Here is a 12667-nt window from a genome sequence, read left to right on the forward strand (position 1 = left end):
TAATGGCATTATGACAGTTTATTTTGAAGGTCATTTTTCAAACAAAGTTAAAGACAATCTGAGAAAAGATTGCACAGAAGACACTCATTAAATAAGTATGGTGATTAAATCAAAATAAGGGAAATATGTTCTCTTCCATAACTCCGAAATAAATTCTGTTGTCCTGAAGATTCTTATACTTCCAAAAAAAGGGAAAAATCATGGCAATTAAAGCTGCCTCTTAATCATGTAAAATCTACAGTAGCAACCATATTTTTCTGTTCTTCCCAATAAGTCAGTTTCGATCTTCAAATTGTGCCTTGTTTTTTAAAAGATAGGATGCTAGAAATTCAATGGGATTTGGTGGTCTGTAAGGGAAAAGAAATCCAAAGTTTAGAAATATATTTTCTAGATGTGTTAATTTAAACATTTTGTTCCTTAAAGAAAAAAAATCATCTTAAGTTTCATTTTACAAAGCCCATTTGTACTAAGCAAACTAGCCAATGGTATAATTTTAAAAGAATGAAAAATTGTTATGACTTAAAACTTGTTATGAACTCAATTTGAAAACACAGTTTTGAAAATGTACTAACAATGGAATTACAATTATCCCAATTAGAATGATCTGTAGGCATCGCAAGGGAGATGAATGGACTACTGACCATCACTCAACTTTTTCATCTGAGTGCCCATTACATAGGTATGTTTAGTTTGTGAAAATTCATCAAGCTGTACCTATGATATATGCAACTTTCTGAGTATTATCCTTCAACAAAAGAAAACAACTTAGGACAATAGCTGTAGCCTTTCTAAAACATCTGGATCTACTCCTTAAGTGACTGATCAAAGGAATCAACACTTCCACTGACACTGTGGCTCACATTCTTAATCCCAGCTATATGGGAGCCAGGAGAATCACAAGTTTGTGGACAAATTTGGCAACTAAGCAAGATCCTGTCTCAAAATTAAAAAATGGAAGGGGATGTGGATGTAGAACATCCCTGAGTTCAAAACCCTACTACCAAAAAAAACACATCTTTCTTCAAACAATTTGAATTAATAATTTTAATACTGCAACCAACCAAACATTACATCTGAGAAGTCGAATATATTTTTAAAATTAAAAGGTATTTGGGGGCTGAGGCTGTAGCGCAGTGGTAAAGTGCTTGCCTTGCATGTGTGAAGCACTGGTTCAATCCCCAGCACTACATAAAAATAAATAAAGATACTGTGTGTTCATCTACAACTAAATAAATTTTTAAAAAAGAGTTTTTAAAAAAAATTAAGAGCTATTTGGGGCTGGGGTTGTGGCTCAGCAGTAGAGCACTCACCTAGCATGTGCAAGGCCCTGGGTTAGATTCTCAGCACCACATAAAATTAAATAAATGAATACAGGTATAAAGGTATAAACAAATTAAGAGGTATTATTTTATACTTATCACTTTTATATTAGTTACTATTGCTGAGAAAACAAGTCCAAAGATGAAAATTTGAGGAATATATTTTAAACTCTACTATGAAACTCTACTATGAAAATTTGAGGAATATGTTTTAAACTCTACTATAAAAAGTTACATTGAAAACTGATTTGCAATGATCTCTAAACATTTCCCTCAACCAGGCAATATGCCAATATTTCCATCAACTCAAGAGGCTGAGGCAAGAGGATCACAAGCTGGAGGCCAGCCTCAGCAACTTAGCAAGGCCCAAAGCAATTTAGTGAGACTCTGTCTCGAAATAAAAAATAAAAAAGAATTGGCCAGGCTCAGAGGCGCATGACTATAATCTCAGCAGCTAAGGAGGCTGAGGCAGAAGGATGAAGCCTCAGCAATGGCAAGACACTAAGCAGCTCAGTGAGACCCTGTCTCTAAATAAAATAAAATAGGGCTCGGGATGTGGCTCAGTGGTTGAGTGCCCCTAAGTTCAATCCCCAGTACCTAAATAAATAAATAATAAATTTTAAAAAAGAATGGGAGATGTGACTCAATGGTTAAGCACCCTTGGGTTCAAACCCCTGTACCAAAATAATAATAATAATAATTCAAGCTGAGGGTGTATCTCAGTGATAGAGCACTTGCCTACCCTATGTGAGTCACTAGGTTCAATCTTCAGCACCACATAAAAAATTAATGAATACAATAAAGGTATTATGTCCATCTACAACTAAAAATATTTCCAAAAAAAATCCCTTTACACTTTAGCCTCATCTGCCACTTACATACAGACAAAAATTTTCATATGTTTATGATTAGTTTGTTTTGCCAGAACTCTTTACTTAAAAACACTGTATTGGGCTGGGGCTGTAGCTCAGTGGCAGAGCAATTGCCTAGCATGTTTTAGACACTGGGTTCGATCCTCAGCACCATATAAAAATAAATAAAATAAAGGCTTTCTGTCCATTTATAACTACAAAACAATTTTTTTTAAAAAACTCTGTATTACTTTTAAAACTTTTCATATTTTTTCTCCTAGCACTTAACGTAATATTTAGAATTTCTAACATCTTAACTTTCTTTAAAAAGAACCAAAAAATAAGAATAAAGGATGCTTTTGTATTTTAAGCACATACTCTATCACTGGAGTACATGCCCAGCCCTTTTTTGAATTGTAAGACAGGAACTTGCAAAATTGCCCAGGTTGGCCTTAAACTCTCAGCCTCCTGAGTAGCTAGAATTACAGGCATGTGCCAGCAGAGTTGCTGCCCACATATTAATTATTGGTAGCAGAATCAGGATATGTCATTGTTATAAATAAATCTTATTTATAAATATACTAATAATCAAAAGCAAGCATTTATCGTTTATTTATTTATCTATTTATTAGATGCTGGGAACTGAACCAGGTCTTTGTGTATGCCAAGCAAGTGTTCTACCATCGGCCTCCACATAATTTTTATATAAATTAATATAATTATTCTTAGTCAATAATCTATGAGATATACTTCCATCAAGTTCTTTATCAAAGTATGGCTTCAATGGTTATCACTATTCTTTGAATAAAACATAATATGTATCTAATCAACATTGATTAATCTAATTTACAAAATAAATTTTTTTATTGTATTTGTTCATACAAAAATATTTTAGGTGAGAATTCCTGGGGAATGAGAAATAACTGTAATCATATTAATAAAGAAATGTAAGCTAAGACAAATTAGCAAAATTTCATAATAAAAATTTTTAAGAACAAACTTTTGGACAAATATGATATTACATTTTGAGCACTATAAAAAGTCATGTCCTTTGAACAAGTAAACCAACTCTTCAGAATTCATCATAATAAAACAACTAAACAGAGGCAAAAGAGGCATGAAAACAGATATAAAACCTATAACACCAAAGGAAAATTGGATCTCAATGTTCAACAGTGGGGAAAATGGCTAAATTAATTATGATATTATTAAAATTTAAATTATAATCATGAAACTCCCAAGCCTATTAACCCAGGGATTCCATTCAGGAGGCTAAGACAGGAGGAACACAACTTCAGGGCCAATCTGGACAACTTAGTGAGACCCCCATCTCAAGTTTTTTTTAAAAGGGGGCAGGGAAATTATAGCTCCATGGTAGAGCACCCCAGGTTTAATCCCCAGTACCAAAAAGAAATAAATAAATAACTGTAATAATGAAGACTATGGAGATGGGAAATAATTATGTCAAATAAAAGAACATACAAAATTACACACACACACCATGATTACAAACCTTTACAAATATTCAAATAATCTAAGACTAATGAAAATGCTGCGATGGGGAAAATCACAGTCTCTGGGACAGGAATCCCCTGTGTTTCTTATTTGCTAGCAAAACAATAAAACTTTTTTTTTTTTCTCTTTCTCAAAAAGATGAAAGAAAGAAAGAAAATGCCTGCATTATGAATTTATGGCTGACTTCTTTATGTGTGTTGCTTTCTTTAATTCTTCATGACTGACTTCTTTAAAAAAAGTTTAATAGCCATAAATTATAAAATATTATAGTAAAAAACCATTATACATGACTAATAAGATTTCAATTAGGGAACTGTCTCTTTCTTTCCAATTGCAAATGCTATAATCTTACCTTTCCTTTGCAAGCACAGCAAGTCCCTGTAATAAGATAGGCACAACCGTCTGATCCAGGTAGGCACGAGTTGGCAAAGACTGTAAATCCACCTTCTGTTTTGATGACTTTTCTGCATTCATCTTCTCGTTTTCTACTATCCTCTAGTGAATTCAAAAATCGATGCATGAATATGCCAATAATGACATTTTGAACATGAAACAAAAACTAATGGAAATATGACACAAATAGAAAAGGCAAAACTATCACTAGAAAGCTGATACTAGACTGCAAACCTCACAACAGAGATTCAAACCCTACTCTAAATCTCATATAGCTCTTTCCCTCTGAAGATAACTTATTATCTCATAATCTCCAGCTTCTACTTTCTCCCTTTTCCTTTTGCCTTTTTAGGTGCCCTTTTTTTTGCGTTCCATGAGAATTCCTTCTTACCCTATTCCATAACATTGGACATGAAGCAACACTGAATCATAGCAAGAAAGCCAGTCCTGTTTTAATTCTTTCATCACAGATTATATCAAAGATAGAGTCTCAGTATAGTGCTAATATGTCTTTAGCACTTCTGCAGAACTTGTTAAACTCCCTTTTTGACAGAGAAAACAAACTGCAGGCTCACAGGCTTACACTGTCAACAGAATCTACTTAAAATTCATTACCATTGTTTTGTATTCATTGTTTTCATTTTCATGGCTCCCCTCTATCACAATCAGCTTTTCCATTTGTTTCTTTAAAACACACACACATACACACACACCGATTTTTTAAGAGAAGAAACTGAAGAAAAACAAAAAGTACTTAACACCCCAAAAATGAGGAAAATTATTTATAGTAAAGATCATTAATATGACATTTAAGTGAGTGAAATTTGAGAAACTCATAGTTCCTACTTAACAACTCAAATTGGAGTTTTCACATTGATTTTGCTTGTATAAAAAAAATTAAAAAGTAACTTATTAAAAAATTTTTCTTTCTTTGGAAATCTAGTTTTTTATTTTTATTTTTTTATACTGGGAATTGAACCCAGGGGCATTCTACCACTGAACTACATTAAAAGGTACAGTTAGCATCTGTGCCTTCACTATATATCTGTATGTACATATATTTTTTTAATTTGAATCACTTTATCTACAACATATACACCATGGTTTCCAAAGACATTTCTTATCTTTTTTGGTACAGGGGATTGAACCCCAGGGGGCAGGGGGGGAGTGCTAGCCACTGAGCCACATCTCTAGCCCTTTTTATGGGTGTTTTTTTTTTTAGTTGTAAATATCTTTTATTTTAATGTGGTGCTAAGGATAGAAACCAGGGTCTCGTATGTGGCAGCCAAGCGCTCTACCACTGAGCCACAACCCCAGCTCCCTTTTTATGTTTTGAGACAGGGTCTTGCTAAGTTGCTTAAGGCCTCCATAAATTGCTAGGGCTGACTCTGAACCCATGAACCTCCTACCTCAGCTTCTTGAGTTGCTGGGATTACAGGTACACACCATGGCACTGGTTCCAAAGACATTTCTCATAACTATCAATTTCTCCTATGATTTTCAATATAATTTTGGAACTTATTAAAAATAATTTTCTATAAAGTCTATTTAATATATAAAATACCTATTTATTTAGTCATGGATGGGGAAGTGTATTGTTCATCAGTAAATTTCAACAGATAATAACTGTAACACAACATCATTTCTGAAATTCTAAATAAGCCCTTGTAAAATCCATTGCAGAAAACATTATACAACTTGATATTTCAGAAAACTAAAATTATCACAGTGAATGAGGGATTTGGGGGGCAGTACTGGGGATTAAACCCAGTTTGGTACTTTACCACCAAGCTACATCACCAGCCTTTTTTATTTTTTATTTCAAGACAAAAGTCTCTAATTTGCCAAGGATGGTCTCAAATTTGGGAATCACCATGCCTCAATCTCATGAATCACTGGGATTAGAGGTGTGCCTTACCACACCCAGCTAGTTGAATGAGTTTTCATTCAAAATCCACCTATGTGGATCTATCCTAGATCAAAATCCACCATGTTCAAATGATCACAATAAAGAAAATGAGGCAATCCTCAACACTTCAGAATGTAGGGGTTTTGGGTTTTTTTAGTACTGGAGATTTAACCCCCAGAGGCACTTTACCACTGAGCTATATCTCCAGTTCTCGTTATTATACTGAAATCCTGCCTAAGTTGCTATGGCTAGCTTTGAACTTGGGATCCTCCTGCCTCAGCCCCCTGGAGTCTCTGGAATTACAGGCTTATGTCACCAGGCCTGGCTCAGAATATATTTTCTGTAAGCAATCCTAACTTTCTGTCATAGTACTTGTGAGCAATAAAACTAGTCAGCAGGCTGAAGGGTGGTACCTGGTGATAGAGCACTTGTCTAGCCTGCTAGAGGCCCTGGGTTTAATCCCCAGCACCAAAATAAAAACAGAAAAACTAGTAATAAAACTAGTCAACTATATGAATATTACAGTGCCTCCAATAAGAAACAGCAATGCCTAAGCAATTACTATAAGTCCTATAATAACTTTCTTAACAAAATAGTCTCATTTATTTCATTCTTTTACTGAATATGTACTACCAGTGGCTATGTTTAATTTTACGTAAGTTAAAATCTTTTCATTAACCTGAATAAAAATGCCTACACATACAGAGGAGCTGAAACCTATGATTAATATGATTACTCTAGTTTACTGTTTCCTGCGTTGAGAACTTATAGAATGCTGCATGGAAGATAGCCCTTGAGCAGAGGCCAGTAGTCTCCTGAGCTGGGAAGATAACTGGAATTTGCAAGGCAGAGTACTAGAAAGGATAATGTTACATGGAGAGAGAACTGAACAGAAAGACACTAAAGAGATTGCCTTTCTGTCTTCAGGTGAAAAAAACCTCACAGGAGGCCCTCAATGGCAGAGTTCATACAAAGCTGTGCTCCCCTGACCCAGAGTAGGAAAACTTCAAAATATATGGAATATCTGATAGAATACTCAAGAGGAAGAAATTAGGTCTAAACTAAAGGCTGGTCTAGGCCCACTTAATGAGGATTAAAGAAAGCCTTAAAAGGATCAAATTGTTTCTAAGTAACTATCTTAGAACAAAATTCAATAATGTTTGAAAAACAGAAAAAATATCCAATACCATACAAGGTAAAATTCACAATGCCCAGCATCCTGTAAGAGATTGCTAGTCAGGCAAAGAAGAAAAATAATGTCATACTAAAGAGAAAAATCAACCTGTGAAGAGCAGGCAGTGTTCTGCTCAGAGTTATTCCATGGTGTGTTGAACAGCACTTTTCAGGCTGTTTTACTCCATTTTGTAAAAGCAGTAGTTTGCCATAAGCAACTCCATTTTGAGTTTAAGTGCTGAGGTGGAATGACTCTATACCTTGTTTGAGTATAAAGTGCCATCTCTGCCTGGCACAACAATAAGACACAAACTAATCATGTTACTAAATATGGCCAGCATTGGACTTATGAAATTAATCAGAAGCACATGGATGCATGGGCATAGCAACTCATATGGGAAAAAACAGGCCCATGTGCTTATCGAACACACCAAACCAAAAGATGAAGCAATCCTCTCACTTGCCCATAAAAGGAAAAGCACCCTGAGAATGGGCACCATGGCACCTTGATGCTGTCTCCTGGTCACTCAGCAGAAGACCTGGCTAAGAAAATCACCACAGCAACAAACTTGTGAATCTCTGTCCTCAAGCTTGGGCAGAGTGAGGTTTTTCCTGCCTGTGATATCTGTGCATAGCCCTACTCCAAGCTGACACTCTGAAACTGCAGTCCGACCAGACCTTGGCCTAGAATAAGTTCCTGCACCTTGACAGCTCTGTGCCTTGAACAAGTTCTTAGTCTGGTTTACTGCATTTGTATTTGTTTTCTGCATTTGCTCTCAGTTTGGTCTTCTATACCCCTGTGGCTGCCTTAATTCTGTCTTAGGCTTTTTATAATATATATATAATTGGGCAAAGTGTGACGTATGTATGACTTGAGTATTGTAGATATTACAAATTAAGACTGGAATAAAAGATCCTGTGATTGTCCAGCTTATGACTACCAGGTGACCCACAAGTATTCAGTGAACTACCAATGATGAAAGCAATGTTCCCTATAAACTTATTGTTATTAATAAGTTCTGACATTGTGGAAAGACACCAATGTGTTTGGTTTGTTGATGGAAGAGCTCACTTACAACACAACCCATAGAAAGAAACCTAAAAATGACAAAGATGATAAAAGAAGCAAGACCACTACAGAGTTCACAATAGAGGAAAGCATGAGTATATTCAAGATAGACAAAAGTAGTTGTAAATTAATCTAACCAAATATTTGAAGAAATAAAGGCTGAAATTTTTCAAAAGTTGATCAAAACTGTAAACCCTCAGATCCAAGAAGCTCAATGAATCCTAAGCAGAAGGCATATTTAAAAAAAGGGGGGGGGGGGCGTGCTGGGAATAGAGCTCAGTGCTAGTAGAGCAAGCACTTAGCATGGACCGAGCCCTGGGTTAAATCCCCAGCACCACATTTTTTTTAAAAAAAGAAAGAAGATCAATACACATTACAAATATCCAAATAAGCTCACTTAAAAATTGGGATAAAAAGTCAGGCACCATGGTGCACACCTGTAATTCCAGCAGCTCAGGGAAGCTAAAGAAGGAAAATCACAAGCTCAAAGCCAGCCTTAGCAATTTAGCCACTTGGTGAGATCCCATCTCAAAATTAAAATTTTTGAAAAAGGGGCTCAAGACATAGTTAAGTAATTATTACCCTTGGTTTCAAATATTTTAAAAAATAAAAAATAAATTTTAAAAAACTGTGATGAAGGGCCTGAGGGTCAGTGGCAGAGTGCTTGCCTAGCACATATGAGGCACTGAGTTCGATCCTCAGCACCACATAAAAATAAACAAATAAAGGTTTAAAAAAAAAGAATGCTTTAAAAAAAACTGATAAAAATCTTAAAAAACAGCACAAGAAAAGACATATTATATATTGAGAAGCAAAGACAGGAACAATGGCAGACTTCTCATCTGAAACAATGTCCACCAGGAGACAGTGAAGCATATTTACATTCAGCAAAAACATCTTCCCCAAAAAAAAGGCAAAACAATGATTTTTTCAGACATTCAGAAGCTCAAAGAATTCCTTACCTGAAAACCTGCAGTATAAGAAATGGTGAAACCCTTCAAGCAGAAAGAAAATAACACCAGATGGAAAACTAGATCCATACAAAAGAATGAAGAGCCCCAGAAATGGACAACATGTGAATAAATATAAAATCATCTTTTTCAAAGGGCATATTGGCACATATGCATTGTAATTCTATCTACTTGGGAGGCTAAGGAAGGAGTATTTTAAGTTTGAAGCCAGTCTGGGCAACTAAGGAAGACTCTTCTCAAAATAATAAATCAAGCCAAGGATGGTGAAATATGCCTATAAACCTAGCAACTCAGGAGGCTGAGGAAGGAGGATCACAAGTTTGAGTCTAGCCTCAGCCACTTGGCGAGGGCCTGAGCAACTGGCAAGATCTTATCTCAAAAAATAAAAAGAACTGGGGATGTGGCTCAGTACTTAAGTGCCCCTGGGTTCAATCCCTGGTATCTAAACAAACAAATATATATATATAAAATAAAATAAGTGGCTAGGGATGTAGCTCAGTGGTAGAACGTCCTTGGGTTCAATACCCAGTACTGCTAAAATAAAAATAAGAGATTATTTTTCTTGCTGGGCACAGTGGTGCATGCCTGTAATCCCAGCAGCTGGGGAGGCTGAGGCAGGAGGATCGCGAGTTCAAAGCAGCCTCAGCAAAAGCAAAGTGCTAAGCAACTCAGTGAGACCCTGCCTCTAAATAAAATAAAGAATAGGGCTGGGGATGTGGCTTAATGGTTAAGTGCCCCTGAGTTCAATCCCTGGTACCCCCCCAAAAAAAAGAAAAAAATTATTTTTTTGTTTATATATTTTAAAAGATAATCAACTTTTTAAGGAAAAAATTAAAATCATCAACACACAGCTCATAATGAATGAAATGAAATACATGATAATAACACAAAGGCAAAGAGAGATTTTAAAAAATTGAAAAATATTATAAGATTCATATACTGAGCTGAGGATATAGCTCAATTTTACAAGATTTGCCTAACATGCACCAGTCCTTGATTTCGCTCTCCAGCACCAGGGAGAAAAAAAGATTCATGTACTTAAAAGATATACTACTATTTCAAGTAAATTTACATGCTATACAACCCTAAAATAATCACTTAAAAATAATCTAAAATTACAATAAGCCAATAAAGGAAATAAAATACAATCTTAAAAGGAGTAACAGCAGTGGCAGTTGTAGAACAGTAGTTTCCAGATTTGCAGATATCACAAAAAAAATAAGTATAAATTAGAAATCAAAATATATGCCCTACTGGCACAGTGGCACACACCTGTAATCGTAGTGGCTCAGGAGGCTAAAGCAGGATGATGGCAAGTTCAAAGCCAGCCTCAGCAACTTATCGAGGTCCTATCTCCAAATAAAACATAAAAAAGGGCTGGGGATGTAGCTCAGTGGTTAAGCGCCCCTGAGTTCAATTCCTAGTACCTCTGCTTTCCATATACCATGAGCTAAGCAGCCTTCCTTCATCATGCCTCTCCACCATGATGTTCTGCCTCACCCAGGGCCCAGAGCAATGGAGTGGCTAAACAACCATGGACTAAATCTCTAAAATGGAAGAATCACTGCATGGAGTTTCAAGTGATCTGTTATTTTGAATACATGAAATTTTGGAAGCAAAACTACCAACCAGTGCTGCCAAGAGACATTCTGAACACTGGAGTGCAAATGGTGCATGAGATGCACAGTTTAATTTTGTTTTATTCAATTTTAAAGGAAACAAGGGGACTTGATAGTTATCTGTATCTATAATATATGCTTTGTGAACTCACATATTGTAAATCAATAGAGAGGTTTGAATATAATAATGTATTCAAGTTGGTATTAACTCAAAAAACAAAAAAATAATTTTAAAATGTGATGAATGAAAAGCTGAACATAGGGCTGTTACCCTCTTTTGGCCAAGTAAAAACTTACAAAAACATAATTACCATTTTACTATCCCCTTTAATTCGTAAACGAAAGGGCACTTTAAAATTAAAGCAGCAGAAAAACTAACCACTAAATAAAATACCAAACACTCGACTTTTTTTTTTTTTTTCTCTCATTTTCCCAAGGTCTGGTGGTCTGGGACATAATATTAGAATATCATAGTTATGCCCTTCATTTTTATTTGGAGACAGAGTTGCGTTAAGCTGCTGAGGGTCTCCCTTAATTGCTGAGGCTGGCCTGATTCCTCCTTTCTAAACCTACTGAATCGCTAGAATCTCAGACGGGCGCCACCGCACCCAACAAAATTGTATTTTCTTAACCAATGCCACCCAGCTCTGGTTCAGTGATTCCAGTATTTAAACTCCATTAACGGGGTAGCTTCTATATTTAAGAAAAGTATTAGCACCACTGTTAAAAACAAACTACCTGTAATTTGATACTATTGTGTTGAAGATAGCAAAGTTTTCACTTGTGCAAAGTAACCTAGTAAAAACGGATCCCAACTTTTCACCAGCTCGCAGGAGACGCAAAGATGCGACAAGGAACTGGGAGAGTTACCTCAACATTGTCGGTCAGACCGTACTCAGAGTGAGGGTTTTCTGCAACCTAGAAAACAAAACACAGGTCACAGAGACATCAGCCGCCGTTTCCCGCTGCCTCCCTGGCACACCGCCACCCGAATCCAGCGCCTCCGGTACCTGCGTCTGTCCTTCCAGCATCTGCTCTGGCTCCATGGTGGACCCTGCAAACCACAGTCCCGGGATATCAGCCTTGGAAAACGAAAAGAGCACGAGTTACCCGGGAAACTTCAACACGAAAACGCCAGGATGGAGTCCAGCCCAGTCCGCGACCCCGCCCCTCACCCCCACCTGGGCGCGCGAACGCCCGCAGCGGAAGAGGAGCAGGATGGGACCGTCCACGACTGGACGCCCGCATCAGGTCAAGAAGATCCGAGGCAGTCCCAGGTACTTGGAAAAAGTGAGCAAGGGACGAAAGAGAGCTAATTACCCGCGCCCAAGCTGTTGGTTCCTAAAAGGTCTGCACGGCGCCACCAACTCCCAGCACGAACCGCTCCGGCCGTAAGTGACGAATGTCGCACGACTGCGCCTGCGCAGATCTTCCGGGCGGGCTTGGGCCGGGAGGCACCGGGACCCGCCGGCTCTGAGGGTGTTAGTTGTCTGCAGAGGTGCGGGCCGCCATCTGTCCTCTGGGACTGCGAGAGTGAGTCAACCTGCGAACCGAAGGCGACCAAGTGACTTGCCCAGTTCCCCAGGGGTCTTTGGTTCTGCCTGAAATCGTCTGTCCTGGAGGAACCGAAATCACTTACTCTGCTTCTTCCTATAAGATCACAGGCCCCGGTGGGCGCGGTGGCGCACGCCCGTTACTCGCGGGGCTCGGCAGGCTGAAGCCGAAGGATCGCAAGGTCTGGGCCATCTCAAGGTCTGGGCCAGCCTTGGCAACTTAGCCAGACCCAGTCTCTAAATAAAAAGGACTGGAATGTAGCTCAGTGGTAAAGCACCCCTGGATTCAATTCCC

General features: G+C 37.6%; 1 protein-coding gene across 1 annotated transcript; it reads right to left on the bottom strand.

Annotated features, from left to right (window-relative positions):
* Window positions 1-12215, bottom strand: Dpy30 (dpy-30 histone methyltransferase complex regulatory subunit). The gene is made up of 5 exons (XM_076833478.1): window positions 12140-12215; window positions 11830-11901; window positions 11690-11737; window positions 4038-4180; window positions 1-347 (listed from the first exon to the last, which is right to left on the bottom strand). The coding sequence occupies exons 2-5, from the start codon at window positions 11863-11865 to the stop codon at window positions 275-277; spliced, it is 300 nt and encodes a 99-aa protein (XP_076689593.1). The 5' UTR covers window positions 11866-11901; window positions 12140-12215; the 3' UTR covers window positions 1-274.
* Between the last annotated feature and the right edge of the window lie 452 nt (window positions 12216-12667).

Source organism: Callospermophilus lateralis, chromosome 14 (genome assembly GCF_048772815.1).
Source record: "Callospermophilus lateralis isolate mCalLat2 chromosome 14, mCalLat2.hap1, whole genome shotgun sequence".
Lineage (NCBI taxonomy): Eukaryota > Metazoa > Chordata > Mammalia > Rodentia > Sciuridae > Callospermophilus > Callospermophilus lateralis.